The sequence below is a fragment of the Eptesicus fuscus genome, chromosome 16 (assembly GCF_027574615.1).
Source record: "Eptesicus fuscus isolate TK198812 chromosome 16, DD_ASM_mEF_20220401, whole genome shotgun sequence".
In the NCBI taxonomy this organism is placed as follows: domain Eukaryota; kingdom Metazoa; phylum Chordata; class Mammalia; order Chiroptera; family Vespertilionidae; genus Eptesicus; species Eptesicus fuscus.
This window is the reverse complement of record NC_072488.1, coordinates 21,641,485-21,663,787: the sequence shown is the minus strand read 5'-3', so window position 1 is coordinate 21,663,787 and position 22,303 is coordinate 21,641,485. Positions and strand designations below refer to the sequence as shown.

The window sequence follows — 22,303 nt, the reverse complement described above, 5'->3', positions numbered from 1 at the left end:
TCTCTCCTTTTTGGTCAGAACAAGCCAACAACAGCAAGTAGCCAGAAATTACAATATAAAAACATTTAAGAAAAAATGGATTTGCTAGATTCATATTTTCAGACTGAGCTTCAAAAAATAAGTGAGCCCTGGCCACTTTGGCTCAGTGGATAGAGCATCAGCCTGCAGACTGGAGGGTCCTGGGTTTGATTCTGGTCAAGGGTACATGCCCGGGTTGCGGGCTTGATCCCCAGTAGGGGGCATTCGGGAGGCAGCTGATCAATGATTCTCTCTCATCATTGATGTTTCTATCTCTCTTTTCCTCTCCCTTCTTCTATGAAAGCAATAAAAATATATTTAAGAAAATAAATAAGTGATTATTTGCAATGAAGTTGGCAAGACAGGAAAATGAGTTAAAATTTATCCATCTTTTAAATGGCTTTTCTAAGTATAACTTTTGTTTTTAAAAAGAGAGAAATTCCCTTTAGTATTTTATACCTCTTTGTAATGATGTATTTATTTCTACTGTTGACCTAGAATCTTCAGAGCTCACAGAAATAAGATATTTAGAAAAGTAGTTGAATTCATTAGTTCAAATTACCATATTTCATTTATGGAAATATGGTAATTTGAGGAAAGTCAGGTAGTATAAATAATGAAAAGGCAAATTAAGAGATACAGGAAGAGCCCTGACCGGTTTGGCTCAGTGGATAGAGCGTCGGCCTGCGGACTGAAAGGTCCCAGATTTGATTCCAGTCAAGGGTATGTACCTTGGTTGCAGGCACATCCCCAGTAGGGGGTGTGCAGGAGGCAGCTGATCGATGTCTCTAACTCTCTATCCCTTTCCCTTCTTCTCTGTAAAAAAATCAATAAAATATTTTTTTTAAATAGAGAGAGATACAGGAAGAAATTAAATTGAAAGGTGATCAACTGCATAGCTTACGCTTACCGTGGCTGTTTTTTTCACGGGTTGACATTTTTGCTGGTTGAGACAAAAATGACATCTATACTAATAAAAGGGTAATATGCTAATTAGACTGAACATCTTCCAAACGACCTTCCAGATGTCCTTCCCGACAAAGCCATGTTGGCAAGGCCAAGGTAGAGCAGGTTAGAGGCGATCAGGCAGGCATGGGAGAGCAGTTAGGGGGATCAGGCTGGCAGACAGGTGAGCGGTTAAAAGCCAGAGGTCCTGAGGGCTCCCAGATTGGAGAGAGTGCAGGCGGAGCTGAGGGGACCCCCTTCCTGTGCACGAATTTCATGCACCGGGCCTCTAATCTTATAATAATTGGGCATTTTCTTAAATGACTATAATAATGCACTTCTCTTTAATTACTATGAGCTAATAAAGTACGGTGCATGAAAATAGTCAATATACTGATCAATTAGCAAAAATTTAACTGATATAGAAAAGCAAAGTAAATATTTTTAAAAAGAATTTTTACCTTGGTTGATGATGACATCTTTATGCCTACAAAAGAAATTCAAAGGCATTTATTTTATAATTTTATTTGGCTCACCATTATTACGAACCACCTGAAGAAATTGTAAAAGTTTCAATGCCTAGGCCATACCCCAAGTAAATCTCTAGAAATGAAATTCAGGTATCTCACTGGTTTCAACTAACCTATTATTTTATAAAATAATGAATATTTCATAAGATCAAATAAAGAGTGAAAGCATAGAAACAATTTATAAAAAACACTCCAATCTTATGGGATCTTTGAGGTTTACTATTTGAGTTGAGGTGCATTAATAGGAAGACGTGGTCTTTTTAAGAACATTTAAAAGAAAAAGATATACTTAGAAAAAAAGAGATAAATTATAATATAGGTTTTTATTTTATTTTTAATTGAATTTATTGGGGTGACATTGGTTAATAAAATTATATAGGCTGCAGGTGTACAATTCTATAATACATCATCTGTATATTGTCTTGTGTATTCAACACCCCAAGTCAAGTCTCCTTCTATCACCAGTTATCCTCCTTATCCCCTCTTGTACCTCCTTCTACTCACTCCTCTTTTCTTCTGGTAATCACCATGCTGATGTCTGTGTCTATAGTATAGGTTTCAAAAAAATAATTCAAACCAGGCACTTAATTGTACATGCAAACATGATAGTCACATATTTACTAATTTTCAAATATAACTGAGAAAGTATAATACTTACTTGTCTGTATTTTTTATAACTTTTGATATTAATTTTGATGTTGAAACTGCCTTCAATAATTTATTACGACTATCATCTGAATTTTCCCAGGAATTATGTGACTTTTCAGCTGTTGATGGTCGTTTTATGCTGAAAGAAACATATTAATTTCTTAGAGAAAAAATTCTATAAGTAGCAATGACATATAATTGACAGTTTATATAGAATATAAAAGCAGCAATTAACATTTCCTTAAAGCTAATTCAGAAAAGAGAAGGAAGCATTAGTTGAAAGGTTCTGCCTGGATGAGTGAAGGAGTTACGCAAGGCAATTACCAAGTCTATTTTATTGTTTTCACTATTATTCAGAAGACTCATTAGAATAGGTTTTACTTGATTTTTAAAAATCTGTACTTTTTTGTTATTAATAGGAAAAATCTATTTGCTTAAATCTTCAAGTAGCACTATTTCTCATAACTGGTGGAACTGTGTGAATTTGTGAAAAAACCTGTAATGTTTCATATGTTGTTATAAAGCTGCTATTTCATTATATATGGTACACATGATACTTTCTAAATAAATTGTGGGACTACAACTAAAACTTTTGTTTATATTTTTTAGAGACAATTTTACCCATGACCAGAAATAAACACAATTTAACCTAAGAATGTTGTATTATCAACACTGATTCATTTATTTATAACTGAAAATTTTCTGACTTCTATATAAATTTTTGGCTGCATTGCTAACCATCCTATAACTCATCCAGTCTTCAAGACTTCTCACAATAGTATACCAAAGAGCAATTTAGAATGGCAAGCACATTTCCAAGAGACCTTAATAAGCTGAAAAGAAGGCCTGGGACAAAGAAGACATCAAATCAAATCAGAACCTTTAAGAGATTGATTATAAAAATAAGTTACCTTTAACCACATACACTTCAAAAGTGTGTAACATTAATAAGCTATATTTAAGAAAAACGCCACATGAGACCAGGCAGAAAAATTTGCATGAGACACACAGACCAAGCATTTTTAAAAATGTTAAACATGCATTAATAAAGTGAAGGATTTTTTGTTTTCCCAAATTTCCCACTAGTGATTTGAGGCAAAATATTAAACTGATCAAGTAAAAATATATTATAAATCTTTTAGAAATGGTTATTTATTTTACTAGAATCCTAGCCAGTCCTGAGAATAGTTTAATATTTTCCTAAGATTTCCAAGTAGAAGTATGCTGATAAAAAGAGGAGTGGGTAAAAGTAGGTTTACAGTTGTAAATATGAGAAACAGACTTTACTCTTGTATTATTATTAATTATTGTATTATTTTCCACAAGGACACCTGTAAATCTACTTTTGACCACCCCGTATAACTATACCTAATCATATAGCTAAAATCAGCACTTCTAAAGCAGGCATATTTCATTAAGTTGGTCTAAATATCTGATTATAAGGCAGCTGTACCACTGAACTCCCAGCATGCAGGTTTAGATCCCCAATTTAGGCTTACACACATTGTTAGAATGTCTCTCCCTTCTCCCCCTCTCATACCTTTAAAATATTAATTATTACAGACACAGAGAGAAGCCCTCAAGCAAGCCTTTAGCATAGAAAAGACCAAGTGAAATGGATTCATTTCTCTACTCAAGCAAGAACTTCTTCTCCTAAAACCCAAACTAAAACTGAGAGGCAGTAACAACAAAGAGCCATTTGTTGAGAGGGGCCCTTGAAAGCTAAAGCTTGTAATGATGCCAAAATATGAAGAGGATAATTACATACGGCAATTTTCTATCCATGGCTATAAATTTATGCATAGTTATATAAGTTTAAAATATTCTGTAATTTTATTAGAAAAATATTGTCTTGGTTTTAGAGGTTATTTCTGCTTTCCATTCATCAAACTGTTCATAGCTTAGTTTTTCTCCCAGTTTTAAATGAGAAATTTTGATCTTAAATTCTTCATTTTCCAATGTCTAAAGTATAGATTATTATAGCAACAAAGAAAGAAAAATAAAAGCCACTAGGCTTTCTCTTGGAATCCATGGATAGCCAACTTTTCCCACGTCATAGAATTTAGGTATCATTACAACCATTCCCTAGCTCTGAACTCAGGGACAGTTAAAACCTTTTGGTGGGAGTAGAATTCTTGCTTTCTGGAGTTTGTCTGTGTATTTGGAGAGGCTGTGAAGAGGGCTGGGGAGAAGGTGATGCTCGAATTTGTGGACTTTGATCATTAGAATGAGATTCCTCTTTTTTTTCTCTCTGTCCTTGTGGTTTTTCTTTCTTTTTTTCTGTACCACTGTAAAATAAAGTATAAATGGAACAACACAAATTTAAACAAAAAAAAAATTAAATGATGGGAAAAGTGATTATTATATAATTCAATCCTAAAACACACACGAATACAATTTACACTGCTTTCATTGGAATGAAGATGTTTCTTTGAAAATTCTGGAAGCTACTATAAAATCTTCAGTGAAGAATTTAAGAATAATAAGGTAATATATCTATTGCCCCTTTAGACCCAAAATGACCTAAGGCATTTGCCATCTTGGCAGATTTGGAAGGACAATAGATCTCATTTCAGCTTACCCAAATGAGAGCATTAGTGACATTACTTTTGTAACACATACTGACACCCAAAGCATGCTGACCGTGTTTAGTCGATTATTCTCTAATTCCCATTTCTTCTGTATACTTCTGCTCTTGCTAGTTGACTTTTAAATTTACCAAGAGTTCACTGTGCTTTCCCCCCTGAGTCTGTTTAAACCAGCTGTACTTATTTTAATTGTAATTAAATACAAAGAAAAGTGATAAAATATACAAAGAAAAGAGAATTGTAATCTTTATGAACACTAAGTTAAATGCCCCAGAAAGACTCCATATAAATGAGTTACTAAAAAAATTATTGTTACATTTTATGTAGGTGAGACAACTATAAAAGTTTGAGGGGAAAAAAATCATAGAGAAAGATACGGGTTCTAATTCATATTGTTTTGCAAGAGTTTTAAAATTTCTCACTCTGTTTTAAAAACTACAACTAAAAATTATTAAAAATAATTTGTGGGTATATTTTATGCAAGATCATCAATAAGGCATCTCAGAGATGCATACATAGAAAGAAAGGGGGTGAGAGGCTCATTTAATTGACAAATAAATATATGTGAATATATTTTGTGTTAAATAAAACATTTATGGCCCTAGCCGGTTTGGCTAAGTGGTTGGAGCGTTGGTCCATGGACTGAAGAGTCCTGGGTTCGATTCCGGTCAAGGGCATGTACCTCAGTTGCAGGCTCTATTCCCACCCCAGTTGGGGCGTGTGCATGAGGCAACCAATTGATGTGTCTCACAAGGATGTTCTCTCTCTATCTCTCCCCCTCCCTTCCACTCTCTAAAAATAAAATAATCACTGGAGAAAATGTCCTCAGGTGAAGATTAACCAAAACAAATAAACATTTATGTATAAATTCTTGTGATTCCACACTTTGACTTTTATTTTATTTTTATTGTTGATAGTATTGGCACTTTGACTCTTGATTAATGAAGCACCTGCCATTCCTAATCACATGATGTAAGAATCCTTACATTGCACAAACTACAAAGCGATAGAATCAAGACTTGAATTCAGAGTTGAAAAGGTAGAAAACTATCAACTGTTTAAACTTAAAGACATTTTGTAATTAGACTATAAGGTGTATAAATCTACAAGGAAGTAGGTTTACAAACATTTTAAACAAATATACATGCTATATACAATTTATCACATTATAATAGTTTAAAATGTTAACATATAATTTTGAAAGTGACATTTCTTAATCTAATTCAGTTTTGATATCTTCAGACTGGCCCTTAACTCTACTTCATGTTCAGTTTTTTTGTGTTTTTTTAAAGTATGTGCTAAGATATAATTTTACCTCAAAAATATCACATTAACTTTAAAATTTATATCTGAGTTAGAAATTGCTTTTTTCTTGTTCTTCAAATTATCCTGAATGCACAAGCCACTACTCTTATGTGGGGTCCAGCACAACCTAAAAGAGATTTTCCTTTTGGTTTATTAAAAACAAAATACTACCAAGCCCCTGAATCATAAAGTAACAAACTCAGTTGGTCTTAAGACTGTTGAGTCATTGTCATGCATAATATTGATCACTGCACAGAACTATAGCTAGGTAAGAATCTAAACTATTACTGGATACAAGGAAGTTGATTAAAAACTATGTGAAAAATTAATGACAAGGACTTCAAAGACTGAATTCTAGAAGGGGCTTTTTAAAAGGCCTAAAGATCTTGTCATTTCTTCACCATTCCTGGTTAACATCTTTAAGTCCACACTGATGAATAATTCAGTCACTAGCATTAGTTTATCAAGGCAACCATTTTCTATCAGTACATTTTAAAATATTATTCTATTACTTAAGGTCCTCAATTATTCTTTGAAGAAAACAGCTCTAAGATTATGTAGTTGATCTCTTGTGGTCTCTCCAAACTCCACATGGAATAATTTGTTAGGAATTACACAAAAGCAATTTTGTTGAAACAAAAGATTAAATTAACTAACTGATGGAAAGTAGAGAATATAAATCTGTAATCCACTGAAACTTTTATACTGCAGTATTTCCACTGTCTTCCATCCCCTGACACACATACATAAATACACATACCACACAGTACTATATTTTAAATTAAGCCTTAATTTTGTAGTTAAAGAATGAAAGTTATAATAGTGTTTAACTTCTCACTAATGTAGATATTTATCAAATATTCTATTTCTCCTTTAAAAAGCTGCATTAGAGGATGACAAATACTGTATAATATGACTTTTATGTGGAACCTAAAAAAACAAAATAAACAAAGACTCAGATACAGAGAACAATCTGATGGCTGCTAGAAGGGAGGGAAATAGAAGGTTAGGTGAAAAAAGTGATGGTGAATAAGAGGTACAAACTTACAGTTCTAAAATAAGTCACAGGAATGTAATGTACAGCATAGGAAATATAGTCATTAATATCTTAATAACTTTGTATGGTCACAGATATTTACTAGATTTATTGTGGTGATCACATCCTAGGGTACATAAAAATGCTGAATCACTATGTTGTACACCTGAAACTAATACATTGTATGCCCACTACTTTATATAAATAAACTAGAGGCCTGATGCATGAAATTCGTGCAAGGGGCTCAGCTCCCGCCTGCCACCTGCCTGCCTCTGTGCCCACCACCGTGGCTTCATCGGGAAAAATGTCCAGTCTAATTAGCATATTATGCTTTTATTATTATAGATAGGCAAGCATGCTATATCAAATGTATCACTTTCTATGGAAAATTCACTTAAGTAATTATATTAAACATAGTGACACTTAACTCATCAACAAATGCTTGTTAAAAAGAAACCAAACCCCACCCCACTGAAAATGCAAATGCTCTTAAAGCAACAACCAAAAGCTGCCTCACACAACTCGATAGGTATGATGATTATAAACTGAGTGCGTGCAGGCTGGATGTCTCCATGTTCAAAGGACATACTTCAATTTTATAAGCTCTACCTCACATTTGTTTCAGAAGTAGACTGTTATCCCATTCAACCATTTTACAATGTTACTTTCTCTCTTACACACACACACACACACACACACACACACACACACACACACACACACATCTTACAAATGGATACCTTTTAGCAGCAGATGAAAAAGTGTCTTTTCTGGCAACTGAGACAGAGCTGGTATGACTTGGTTTTCTGTTTGTACCACTCCCATTGGTTATACAGGACATGGAAATAGCTTCTCGAATGCCTGTTTGACCTAAAGGTGGTTAAGAAAAAAATTTTCACCAAATTTAAAAATATTTCTCAAAGATGCGAGTTTAAAAAATTAAAACATTAGTGTTTGGAACTAGTAAGCAAATTGTTCTCCCTGGTATAGAGCATACAATAGTCTTGTCTCAAGAGTTAATCTCATCAGAATAAATTTTTAGGGAAGCCATGCTAAGTTGCTAAATTGCAGCTAGATCATTTGTTACCTAAATGATTTGCTTGCCACACACAGTAGCTTTAAAGTACATGATTTTAGGTTGTGCTTTAAATTAAATGACAAATTCCCCACATCATTAATTTTCAGAAATAGCTCAGGTTGTGTTGAAATTTAATTAGAAATACTAAATGTTAAATCTTAGCATGTTATTTCATATTAATAAATTACAAGTATACAAAGTAACCTCTGCTTCTTAAATTTACACAGTAGAAGGACTGGAATAAATAGGTGATGCCTATGTTGATGTGGTCAGGAAGACTCAAAGTCACAAATAAAACAGCCACAAACACTTAAGGGGTAAGTTTATTTAAAGATTTGGGAATAGAGAAGTTTTGAATTATTGGACTCAGTTTTCTCACATGCACACAAGAAAATCTAACTTTTAAATTTGGCCAATCTCACATTTGTTTGTTTGCTTCTCTTCATAAAAGCACAGAGTAAAACACTTTTATGTATAGCACTCTAAAGCAGCAGTTGCCAACCTTTCGGAACTCACAGAACACCAGTGGTCCACAGACCACCGGTTGGCAACCACTGCTCTAAAGTGTCCCATATATGATGGTATAACACTGCATTTTTACATGAATAAGCAGGTAGGCACACCTGTGTCATAAGCATCTAAAATGTTTCCTTAATATACAGATTCCTAGACCCTATCTCAGACCAAATGACTCAGAAGAGAGGAAGGGGGAAGACCTATTGTATTGTATTTTTTGAAATTTCCTAGGAAATTTTTCACAAATTATAAGGTACAACCCTTCCAATTTATGCTAATATCATTGGTCATCTAGCGCTAGTCTGTGAAACAGGTGACTGGTGTATTACAATATTTAAATTTTTTAAATGAATTTATTTTTTTATCCTCACCTGAGAATATGTTTATTGATTTTAGAGAGAGACAGGGAGAGAGAAACAAACATTGATCAGTTGCCTTCTGCACGCACCCCGACTAGGAATCAAACCCGGGACCTTTTGGTGTACAGGATGATGCTGCAAACAACCAAGCCATCTATCTGGCCAGGGTTGTACTACAGCTTAAAAAAAAAATTGTCATAAATACTCATAATGTAAAATTTGCCACTTTAACCATTTATAAAGGTACAATTCAGTAGCATTCAGTGTATTTACAATGTTGTGCAACCGTTACCATTATTCAGTTCAAGAACATTTTCATCACCTCAAACAGAAACTCTTTACTATTAAGCAGTCCCTACTTCCCATTCCCTCCTTCCTCCCCGCAGCCCTTGTCAACCATTAACCTGCATTATCTCTATAGATTTTCCTATTCCAAATATTTAATATACATGGAATCATACTATGTGTGCTCTTTGTGTGTCCAGCTTCTTTCACTTAGCACCATGTTTTCTAGGTTCCTTCATGTGGCAGCATGTTTGAGTACTTTATTCTTTATGGCTGAATAATATGCCATTGTATAAATATACCACATTTTGTTTCTTCATTCATCCGTCATGGACATCTGGTTGTTTCCATCTTTTGGCTATTTTGACTAGTGTTGCCATAAACATTTGTGTACAAGTTTTCATGTGAACATCTCATCATTTATTTAGGTATATAACTAGGAGAATTGCTGGTTCACATGGTAATTTTATGTTTAATTTACTGAGGAACCCCAACAAACACAGCAGTTGTACCATTTTACTATCCACCAGCAATTTATGAGGATTCCAATTTTACCACATCCTTGCCAACACTTATTTTCAGTTTTTTAAAAAAACTTACAGCCTTCTCTGTGAGTATGAAGTGCTATCTCACTAGGATTTTGATTTACATTTCCCTAATGAGGATGAAAATCTTTTACTGGGCTTATTAGCCATTTGTATATCCTCTTTGGAGAAATATCTATTGAAATCCTTTGCCCATTTTTTCAATAGGACTATAGTATGATGTAAATTGTTGTCTTCCTTCTTTTTTCTTAGTCATTATGGAGCTAAAAGTTTGTCAAGTTTGTTGATCTTTTTTTTTTTAAGTTTTGGTTTCATTAACTCTATTATTTTCCTATATTCTACTTCATTTATCTCTAATCTTTATTATTCCCTTCCCTCTGCTAGTTTGAGATTTGGTTTTCTGTTTTTCTATTTCCTTAAGGTTAAAGTTAGTTACCGATTTGAGGTCTTTTTTTTTTTTTTAAACATAGGCATTTACAACTCTAAATTTTCCTCTGAGCACTGCTTTTCCTATATGAACAGCTGGTTTTTTGAAATGTAAATTAGCTTGTTTTTTTACATTTTTTGTTATACACACACAAAATAAAACATTAACCACTATGTAAAACCATATTTAGTCTGCAATCCACTTCCCATGCTTTCTTTCAAAGTCCCAAACCTCATCTCAAAAGAGATCAATCACATTCATTAGGACAGCTACTATTAAAAACAAAACAAACACACACACACACACACACACGCACACACACACACGCACAAATAACAAGTCTTGGCAAGTATTTAGAGAAACTGGAATCCTTGTATATTTGACAGGAATTTAAAATGGTGCAGGTGCTGTGGAAAACAGTATTGGCTGTTTTTCAAAAGTTAAACACGGAATTACCATATAATTTAGCAATTCTACATCTGGGTATATGTACCCAAAAGAACTGAAAGCAGGGAGTTGCCCGGGTTGGGTATCTCGGTTGGAGCGTCATCTCAATGCACCAAGTTTGTGGGGTTCTATCCCTGGGTTGGGGCACATACAGGAATCAACAAATGGGTGTGTGAATGAGACAACAAACTGATATTTCTCTCTCTTTCTGAAAATCAATTTTAAAAAAAGCAGGGAGTCAAGCAAATATTCGTACACCCATGTTCATAGCAACATTATTCACAATACCCAAAAGGTAGAAGCCACCCAAATGTCCACTTGAATGGATATCCAATTGTTGTACATACATACAATGCATATTATTCAACGTAAAAAATAAATGAAGTTGTGAGACATACTATTACATGGATGGACCTTGAAGATGTTATTCTAAGTCAGGGGTGGGGAATCTTTTTTTTGCCAAGGGCCATTTGGATTTTTATAATATTCTCGGCCATACAAAATTATCAACTTAAAAATTAGCCTGCTGTATATGGTTAAACATTTAATTAATTCTCACCCCTGATGCCTTGGCAGGGCCAGACCAAATTATTTCATGGGCCTCCCCATTTCTGTTCTAAGTGAAATAAGACAGACACAAAGGAACAAATATTGTATGATTTCAATTATACTAGGTATTTAGAGTAGTGAAATTCATAGAAATAGAATGGTGGTTGCTAAGGATTGAGGGGGTATGGATGGAACAAATGTGGAGTTATTGTTTAATGGGTAGAGTTTCAGTTTAGGAAGATGAAAGAGTTCTGAATATGAATGGATGGTTGCACAACAATATGAATGTATTTAATGCCACTGAACTGTAACCATAAAAATAGTTAAAGTGGTAAATTTCATGTTATGTATATTTTATCACAATAAAAATATTCAATATATCACCAATGTTTCTAAGTCCTATAGTTTACTCTTCAATTCTTCAAATGCTTTCAAGGTAGCTGTAGAATTATTCATCTTTACATGATTAGATAGCAGTGTATGTTTCATAGTTTTGATCAGTCTCAGAGGCTCTCTATTCACATCCTAGATATTTATTCCTAAAACGCCATCTCCTAATGTCCATTTCAAAGCCTATATGTAATGGCTTCCAACTACCGAGCCAGTTATAAAGTTTATTCCATAAAGTAGTAACAATAAAAAGTGGAAATGTTTGTGCAATATTTAAATATTTTATTAATTTATGTAAAATGAATGAAAAAATTGCAAATGAAGGTGCTGATGTGAATGAAAAAGTAGGTCTCAAAAACATAATATATGATTGAAAATTTTCTAGTACTATGTTAAAAAGAACAAATCTTTAGCCTAAACTCAACTCACTGGATTTGTTAATTGTATGGTCACTAGTGAAAGAAAACAAAATTTTAAAAAAGTAAAAAACCTGAAGAAATTTTGTAGCCACACCAAAGAATGAAGTACAAATGATAATTTTACTATATTTTTAATATCTTTATCAGAATCTCCCTCTCACACATATATACATGATGTAAGTATTTCAGAGATGAATTATGTATGATTATTCTATTTTGGAATATCTCACTGAAAGCAACAGTGAGATAGGGTCATGGCTGAATTTCCTGTGTTAAATTATGTCCAATCCTCTCTGGTAAACAAATACATAACAAAGTTTCTTCATGTTCTTTTACCTCAAGAAGAAGAAAGAAGAGCTTGTATTTCATACACACTAAGCTAACAATTATTTCCAACAGAAAAACATTATACTACCAAAGTATAAATGGAATAATCGCTTCGATTTCAAAATAATCTGAGTAGGGCCACAATTTGCATGAGGACTATTAAGTACTCTGTAACTCATTTAGAATTTAACCTGTAGGTATTCTATTCACTAAACACCAACCAATTACAGGTACTGTTCAAAATATATATACATAATTCTATATATATGTACATTTCATAAATATATAATACTAGCTTTCCGGTTGCAGGAAAAAATCCTGCAATAGGATTTCCTGCTGCACTCTACCCCGCCTCCGGTCCTCCCTTGTTCGCCTGCCTCACCTTCTCCTCCAGCCTGCCTGCGTTTCCCTTCTCCCCCGCCCCGCCTCCGCCCTGCCCTTGTCCCCCGCCTCGCCTTCTCCTCCGGCCCGCCGGCATTTCCCTTCGCCCCTGGCCCCGCCTCCACTCCACCTTTATCACCCGCCTCGCCTTCTCCAGCCCGCCCGCGTTTCCCTTCGCCCCCGGCCCCACCTCCGCTCCACCCGCCCTGCCTTCTCCTCCAGCCCTCCCTTGTTTTCCTTCACCCCTGGCCCTGCCTCCGCCCCGCCCTTCTCCCCCGGCCCCGCCTTCGCCCCACCCTTCTCCTTCCCCCCGGCCCCGCCTCCGCCCCGCCCTCCCCGCCTTCTCTTCCAGCCCTCCCTTGTTTTCCTTCACCCCTGGCCCCGCCTCCGCCCCGCCCTTGTCACCCGCCCCGCCTTCTCCTCCAGCCCACCCGCGTTTCCCTTCACCCCCGGCCCCGCCTCCGCCCCGCCCTTCTCCTTCCCCCGGCCCCGCCTCCGCCCCGCCCTTCTCCCCCGGCCCCGCCTCCACCCCGCCCTTATCCTCCCCCCCCCCCCGGCCCCGCTTCCGCCCCTCCCTTCCCCCCCCCCCCCCTTGCTTGCTTCTTCGAAGCTTTACTCCCTTCTGCAGCTGTTGGCTTCTTTGGACGCTGTCTTGATATGCAAATCAACCGCCATCTTTGTTGGGGCAATTTGCATACTCATCCTGATTGGTTGGTGGGCGTGGCTTGGCTGGTGGGCGTGGCTTAGGTGTAGCGAAGGTGCGGTCAATTTGCATATTTGTCTATTATTAGATTAGATAATCTGTGTTTCACATGTAATGGAATTGTTTCAGTTGCATTTGAATTTTCTACATTCTCTTGAATATCACTTAAAAAAACAACTACCATTCTTTTACCAATGTCTCAATGGCATATCTACTTCAACTTAGTGTTTCTGAAATTACTAACCTAAATTGACATTTTATGTTGATACTGATGTAACTATTTATTCCTTTCTCAGCAATTACACTATGGTGAAATTTTAGTTACTGATTATGAAATATACTCTTCTGAATATTAATATATTTATATAAGATTGAGTCACCCTATAACCCTTAACTGAATATTACTTAAAATACTACTGTGCAGAAAAAAATAAAAAAGTGACCACTAAAACTTAGCAGAAGTCTTCTAACCCTGTTCAAATTACCCCATCCTCTAAGAACTACTGTTAAGTTTATAATGAAAGGAAAACCAAGGAGCTTATTCTGACATTATCAGAAGCAAAACCTGGGTTTTGACTTTTTGTAAAATGTAAATATGTATGCCATTAGAGCCGAAGTGTCTGTGCACCCATCTCTGAGCACATATCCCCAATTTCCTCTCTCCTAGAAGTTACCATTTAGTTAAGTGTTTCTGATTTGCAGTAATAAAACAATCAAACATAAGAGAATAACTTTCTGAATACCGCTTAGCTACAGCAAGCAAACTGTTATAGTCATTGAAGAGGAAGCCTCTGAAAAAATGGTTAGAAGAGGAGAAAAAAAGAATAGTTTGTGAAACTAGGTTTTTTTTGAGGCAGGTAGGAGGTGGGCCTCAGCAGTCCTAAGATACAAAGGTGGGTTAGGATAAGATGAACATTGATTATGTTGCATCACTTTACAAGTAAAAATTGCATCTAACTACCTGTCATTCAAGTTACAAACCAACTAGTGGACCGGTGCATGAAATTCGTGCACGGAGGGGGGGGTGTCCCTCAGCCCAGCCTGCACACTCTCCAATCGGGGACCCCTTGGAGGATGTCCAACTGCCAGCAGTTGGACATCCCTCTCGCAATCTGGGACCGCTGGCTCCTAACCACTCACCTGCCTGCCTGCCTGATCACCCCTAACTGCCTCTGCCTGCCTGCCTGCCTGATTGCCCCTAACTGCCCTCCCCTGCCGGCCTGATCTTTCCCTTAACTGCCCTTCCCTGCCAGCCTGATCACCCCTAACTGCCCTCCCCTGCCGGTCTGATCTCGCCCCCAACTGCCCTCCCCTGCAGGCCTGATCTTGCCCCCAACTGCCGGCCAATTTGGTTCTGAATGGTTGGTTTCTATGCCAGTCAGCATCAAAAGCTCCGCCTCCTAGGCAGCCATCAACTCCTCAGTTGACCCAGACTTGGTTCTGATTGGTCAGTTTCTATGCCAGTCAGCATCAAAAGCTCCGCCTCCTAGGTAGCCATTGGCTCCTCACAGTTGACCCAGATTTGGTTCTGACTGGTCAGTTTCTATGCCAGTCAGTGTCAAAAGCTCCGCCTCCTAGGCAGCCATTGGCTCCTCACACTTCATCCAGATTTGGTTCTAATTGGTCCAGTTTCTATGTCAGTCAGCGTCTCTGGGCCTATCAATGGGGCCTGATCAGAAAGGCGGGGCTGATCAGCAGCTTCAGTGGAGGCCTGGAGAGAAATGGAGGCACAGCTGCTGGCCCGGCCTGGAGAGAAAGAGAGAGGCAAGTGCTGATCAACAGCTGCCACCCAGGCTACAGATCAGACCCTGCTTCTCTCTTCAGGCCTCTCTCCGAGCCTGATTCGCAGCCCCCTCAGCAGTCAGTGCAGGGTCACTGCGCCTACAGCCACAGCAGTCAGTGCTGGGTCGCCACAGCAACCCAGCGCTGACTGCAGGACTGACTTCCGGTTGGTCGAGCCTCCAGTTGTGACAGACCCAGGGTTTTTATATATTAGGATTGTTTCTGATTCTCTCCCTAATATCCCCAAATTTGGTGGTTCCTGTTCCTCTATATCTATCTTTCCAATCGGTACAAGCTGGCTCACTATTCAGAACCCTTGCCTTGCTCTTATAGCCATCTGTCAAATTTATCTTTCTGCAACACTGACCTGATCATGTGTACTCCCTTCAACCTTTGATAAAAGTGGGAAAACCAGAAACCTACATTATTATGGTAAAATTGTGGGTCACTTTTTAAAACTCCTTCAATGTTGTTAAATTATCTGATTAATATTAAAAATCTGACTATTTTAAAAATTAAATCAAACATCCTTGGTAATTCCTCGTAGAACCTTTACATCTTTGTTGTATCTCTGTTTATCTTCTTTGCTGAAGATCTTTGCTTTCTTGCCTTCGTACTGTCAAGACAGACCCCAACTATCTCATTATATAAATATACCACCATGTTTTTATTACCTTTTGACATTTGGGTTGTTTCCAGTTTTGTACTATTGTAAATAATGCTACAATGAACTAAGTGTATAAGTCTTTCTGTTGATATATGCTTTCATTCTTAAAGGTAAATAACCTGGGTTGTATAGTAGGTGAATTTTTAACTTAAGAAACTGCCAGGTTTTTTTCCAAAGAGGCAGTAGCATTTCACATTCCCACCTGCACTGTCTGAGTTTCTAGTTGCTCCACATCCTTGAATATACTTGGAGTGACCAATCTTGTTACTTTTAGCTATCCTGGTGAGCATGTAGTGGTATCTCACTGTGCTTTTAATTTGCATTTCTTTAATGTCTAAAGGTGTTAAACATTTTTTTCATGGGAAATATTAAGTCCTCTGTAACTCATTTACAATTTAACCTGAGGGTGTTCTATTCACTTATTTGATACTAGGGGCCCAGTGCATGAATTCATGCACCTTGAAAGGAACTGTGGGCCGCGAGTCTACGGTGGGCACAGGGGCGAGTCTAGGCCCATCCTCCATGCCCCTGCCCAGTCCCTCCCGCCACGGCCCCCCAGTGCTCCCAGACAGCACCGGCCTCGCTCACACCCGCTGATGGTGCAGAGCAACTAGGGCTGACTTCAGCAGCAGATGCGAGCGGGGCTGGCGCTGTCAATGGGTGAAAGTGGCGACTGCTGGCCCCGATCGCCCCTCAGGAGGAGGGGGAGGTGGAGAAGCCCTCAGGGGCGATTGGGGCTGGCAGCTGCCACTCACACCCACTGACAGTGCAGAGCAATCGGGACCGGCAGCAGGTGCGAGCGCTGGCGGGACCATGGCACGTGGGAGCCAAGCATTTTCAGTAACCACCAGAGGCTCACCCGATGACAGCAACCAGTGCCCCACCTTGGTCTGGTGCCCCCGCTCACCTGCTCCATCATCCTGCTGCAGCCTACGCCCATGTTTTGCGCGCACTCCCTAGTGGTCAGCGCACATCATATCGACCGTTTGTTTGGCTGTTCCAGCGTTCGGTCTATTTGCATATTAGGGTTTTATATACATAGATCATATATCTTTTTTGGTAACGTGTCTGCTCAAATCTATCTATTTTTTAAATGGGCTGTCTTCCTAATTATTGAGTTGTAAGAGTTGTTCATATATTCCAGATAAAATTTTTTTGACAAATATATGTTTTGCAGATATTTTCTCCTATTCTGCAGCTTATTTTCAAAACAGTTTTGGAAGAATAAGATTTTTTAATTTTGATGAAGTTCAATTAATTGACTTTTCTGTTATTTGTACTCATGTCCTATTTAAGCACTTTTGCCAAATCCAAGATCTCAAAGATTTTCACCTATATTTTTTGTAATAGTGTTATTGGTTTTAACCCTTACAAGGAGGTCTATGACTCATTTTGACCTAATTTTTTATCCTAGCCTTGTGAGATAAGATTCAAGGTGGATTTGTTTTTGAGCTTATGACCAAAATCTTGAATTCAATTTTTCCTCCCTATCCTTTCTTGCATCAACACTTTTGCATTTGCTCCTCTATTTAGAAAGTTCTTCACCTTGAAGGTTCATTCTCATCTTTTAAATTTCAACTCAATACCACTTCCTCAAAGAAAGCTTCTATGATCCCCTTATCTAAAGTGCCCCTCTCATAGTTTACTCTCTCACTACCCCCCCTCTTTACTTCCTTCACAGTCCTTATCACCATTTATAATGATTCTTAACTCTACCTGGAAACCTTACTTTCTTGGTGATTCTTGTATATATTTCCCCATGCTTAGCACTGTGCTTGGTACATACAAAGCACTTAATCAATATCTAAATGACTAAATAAATGCATCTTCATCACTACTGCCTCAAATTTCTCTTCTGGATTTTGTTCATCAGTTTATCTCTATATTCCCTTATTGCAGTATTATCTTGCTCTTAAGGTATGCTCTACACTATGCCAGAATGATGTTTCTAAAACATGCTGTATGTCTTTAAATTTAATATATAATCAATTGTAATATGCACCATTATCTTGAGTACCACTAGAAAGAAGTGTTGCCTATGAGAACTATAAGACACAATCAATTGTAAGATGCATTACAATTTCAGAAATGTTAAAATGCAGAAAATACAGGTCTCTTAGAATTAATGGATTACTGTAAATCTACCTGCCACTCTGCAGATTAAAATCCTTTAATGGCTCTCAGTGCCCTCAGGATAAAAACTAAATTCCTTAGCAAGGCATAAGAAAACCTTTCACTATGGGTTCTATACCTACCAGTCTAGGCTCATTTCTTGACACTCCCAATCTTATACCTTATGCTTCAGTTTATTTTGGACTCCTAAACTAAGTACTTTTACTGCTCTGTGCCTAAATTAACATGTATTCATCATGCATCTACGCATCAAGTATTTACTCAGGGCCTATTATGATCCTAGCCTTGTGTTTACAAAAGAATACCTGGCATCAAGGAATTAAAAATCTTGCAAAAGAATCACACTGGCAATGAAAGTGTAGTAAATACAGTAACAGAGTATTGTGAAAGTACAAAGAAAAGACACATAATTCTGTATGAATGATTAGAGACACAGAGCTCAAGAAAGGCTTAGTAGAAGAAATGCAGAACAAAGTCTTAAAGAATAAGAGGTAGCCAGGTAAAATGGAGGTAATAAGATACTGAGATCTTATTCCAGTATGTATAAAGGAACAGAAAGAATATAACAGTAAAGTGACCCCACACATGTGTGTGTAGCATGAGCAGGGGTGGGAGTACACAAAAAGCTCTTCATGTGGTGAGAATGTGAAATAAGAGGGCAGAGTCCAATGGGAAGGGTGAGTCCAGATGGGAGAGGTAAACAGGAGTTAGATGATAAAGACTTTATCTATAGAGGATAGAGACTACTAAAGGGTTTTAAGCTGGGGGAGTGGGGGGGGGGAGGAAGGACTTAGGTCAATTTACATTTTAGAGAAAATGCTCTAGAGGCTATATGCAGAGCAGATTTCAGGACAATGGTCTAAGCATGAGATCATGGAGACCTGAAACAAGAACTAAGAAGCATGAATGGAAAGAAGGAAGTAGTTTTAAGGAATGTTAATCAAGTCAGTTTGGGGACATGAATTCTGAGGGACATACAAGCAGAACATTCTAGTACAGTTGTTGCCAACCTTTCGGACCTCACGGACCACCAGTGGTCCGCAGACCACCGGTTGGTGACTGCTGGGGTAGAAAGAGAATTCTGAAGTACTCAATTCAGATAACAATATGGAAACTGGCACCAATTTAAGACCATGAAGGGAGATTAGTACTAATGCCACCTCCTGCAAGAAACCTTCAACTCCAGTTTGAGTTAGATATTTATCCTAGGTGCTCCCAGAGTACCCTAAATTTACCCTCTTAATACCAATTATCATATAATATTGTATTTATTGACATACCTGTTTTCTCACTTTATCTGAAGCCTTTTAGGGGCAAATACAAAGCCTTTTATTTCTTTCATCTCCAGCACCTAAAACAGTGCCTAGTACACTGAAAAGATGTAGGAAACAGAAAACTGTCCATACAGTAAATGGTGTGGAGTAATATTAATCATCAAGCACATGCAATTTGCTAGGCATTGTCCTAAATAATTTATAATTGTTATATCCTTTAACCTTCACCATAATCCTAAAAGGGATTTACTATTATCATCCCAGTTTTGCTGATGAATAAACTGAAGCTTAGAGAGATTATTAAGGTGCTCAAGGTTATTGTAGTAGGCAGTGAAAGCAAGATTTGAGTCCAGGCAGAAGAAAGGTAGGTAAATAAGTAGAAAGGAATAATTCTGCCCAGGAGAGAGTGACATTTTGAGCTGTACCAGGATAACAGAAAGCAATTCATCAGAGGGAGTAGGGAGAAAGAAAACATCTAAGCAGATAATAGTATTAAATCATCAAGGTCCCCCAGATATTTATGTAAAGAGCAAGAAAAGACCAGAAGATTCTCATGGCCACTTTCAACCCTACAGCTTAATTTGAGATAACTAAGTGCTGGGAATCCTTAGTATTTGAATAAAAGTGACTGATTGGCCCTAACCGGTTTGGCTCAGTGGATAGAGCATCAGCCTGTGGACTGAAAGGTCCCAGGTTCGATTACAGTCAAGGGCATGTATCTTGGTTGCAGGCACATCCTCAGTAGGGGGTATGCAGGAGGCAGCTGATCGATGATTCTTTCTCATCGATGTTTCTAACTCCCTATCCCTCTCCCTTCCTTTCTGTAAAAAATCAATAAAATATATTTAAAAAAAAAAAGAGTGATTGATTGTCTAAGGTTAAGTACACAGCAGATGCAGAAAACAAAAAGGGTCTGTGAGTGAATGCTTGTTTTTCAATAGAGAAGTCTAAAGAATATTCTTTGAAATTTAGAATATTAGAAATTTAACTGTAATGCCTCACTAGGTGTATATATGTCATTTGCATATATATGCATCCTTCTCCTCCAGTGCTTGGGCATTATAAAGGTCATAACCCTCTCATAAAGGTTAGCCGGCAAGACTAGAAGCAACAGTGGCCTCTAGTACCCAAAGGTACAGTAGTTCTATTTCTGAGCAGCAACCCAGCTGAAGTAAGAGAAATTTAAACTAAAAGTCTATAAACCAAGGTTTCAACCACAGTGGAAACCATCATAATCCCACGGTTGAAAGCCAATGATAATTTTTATTCTTTATATTATTTTATCATGATGTGACATGGTTTATATTCCTTGCTGACAGTCCTAAGCAGATGACCTTTCTGATACCTTGGCCTGACAGTTCGTAAATACTAATGAACCTCAGTGTACTCTAAGACTCACACAGTAAAGTTATCACTAAGAACTACTGCATATTCAAAATCTAAAATCCTTGCTACCCTCATCCACAATATCCTCTTATTCTTGCATCTATCCCAATCCCTCCTTCCAAAGCAATAATTTTTTTAACCACAACTTCTTATTTCAATAACTTTTTTCTTCCCATATTCAACTTAACAAGTATTTATTGAGTCATTCCTAGGCCAGCTATATTAGTAGGAAACTGTCCCTACCTTCAAATAGTTTATAATCTACCAGGAACACCAAATATAATTTACCAAAAGAGACATACAAAAATTTTAAAATAATTCCAATAAAAGACAAAAAATGAAAATAGTTTGAGGCCATAAAGGATGGGAAAATTTTTTGATTAGGAGAATGATAAATATGGTCCATGGAGAAAGAACTATAGTTGATAATCAAAATCTTTCCTTCATCTCAGATTCTCTATCATATGCTCCACAGCTCCAACCAATAGCAGAGCTCTTCCACATTCTTCATATTTTCAAATTCCCTGCCACCTTTTGTTTCAATCTCTTCATTCTTTGAGGAGATTGAAGACTACCTATAATGCAACAAAGTTTATCTTTCCACTTAGAATTTAATCTGTACACTTCTCTTTTATCTCCCAGGAAGGTGTACTTTAGTTTTGTTAACTCCTGGCCACTAATTTTTTTAAAAGCATATTTTGAATAGAAATGACCAAAGAAGGATTTGACTCTCACAGAGAAATGGAATTCTATAAATGGTAACTGCTGCCTGGTCTGGGGTAATATCCACCCATGTGCTTCTACATACAAAGAGCAGCTTCGAAGTCTTTGATCTATTGTCAAAATAATAAGACACTCTCCCATCCTCTACCACAATTATGAGTCATTTTAGCCTAAGGGCCCCATCAAGGAAATTCACACCTTCCAACCTGATTAATGTATTTACTTACTAACAACATTTACAGAAAACCCATGGCAATCCCGGTCTTCTCCCAGATGTTATTTGGAATAAGAGGCAAATGATACAGATCTGTGCTGGTACACACCATCCCAGATTCTACATACTTATGAATGTTTCTTTTGGAGAACTGACATCCTCTATGGTCCAATTATGCCTCTGGGTTCTTTCATTTTTCAAAAAGCATTTACAATGCTTGATACTTTTGGTTTACCAACAGTTTCCCTCAGGTAAATTTTTACTCCTTTGCTTTTATACCATTGTGTACCAACAGCTTGTCTTCACCTAATGCCACTGGGCTGTGTTCTCAAATTACATTCATTTGGTCACCCCAAAAGGTCTTAATAAGTTTCCCAGGCACCAGCTGTGACATAATTTGTCTTCCTAGCAGTTAAACATGCCTAAGTGTTCCCTGGGCTACAAAGTACAGGTAATTTTTTTTTTCTTTTGGCAGGGGTTCAGTTGCAACTGGTACATATATTATGAGCATATGCCGTCAAAAGGAAAGAATTCTCCAACAGAATAGAAGGTATATGAGAAATTTAAATGACTGGCACCTTAAAAACTTACTGGGAAAACTTTCTATCTCAGTTAAGTTTTTGGCATA

The 22,303-nt window shown here is 37.3% G+C and overlaps 1 protein-coding gene across 2 annotated transcripts in view; it reads right to left on the bottom strand.

Annotated features, from left to right (window-relative positions):
• The window catches only part of EML4 (EMAP like 4), a 148,635-nt gene that overhangs the window by 64,575 nt on the left and 61,757 nt on the right, over window positions 1-22,303 (bottom strand). For both annotated transcript variants that reach the window (XM_008162201.3, XM_054727897.1), the window contains exons 3-6: window positions 7,811-7,940; window positions 4,256-4,429; window positions 2,152-2,280; window positions 1,425-1,450 (exon numbers count right to left, since the gene is read on the bottom strand). In XM_008162201.3, coding sequence (XP_008160423.1) covers window positions 1,425-1,450; window positions 2,152-2,280; window positions 4,256-4,429; window positions 7,811-7,940 — 459 coding nt within the window. The remainder of the gene's footprint in view (window positions 1-1,424; window positions 1,451-2,151; window positions 2,281-4,255; window positions 4,430-7,810; window positions 7,941-22,303) is intronic.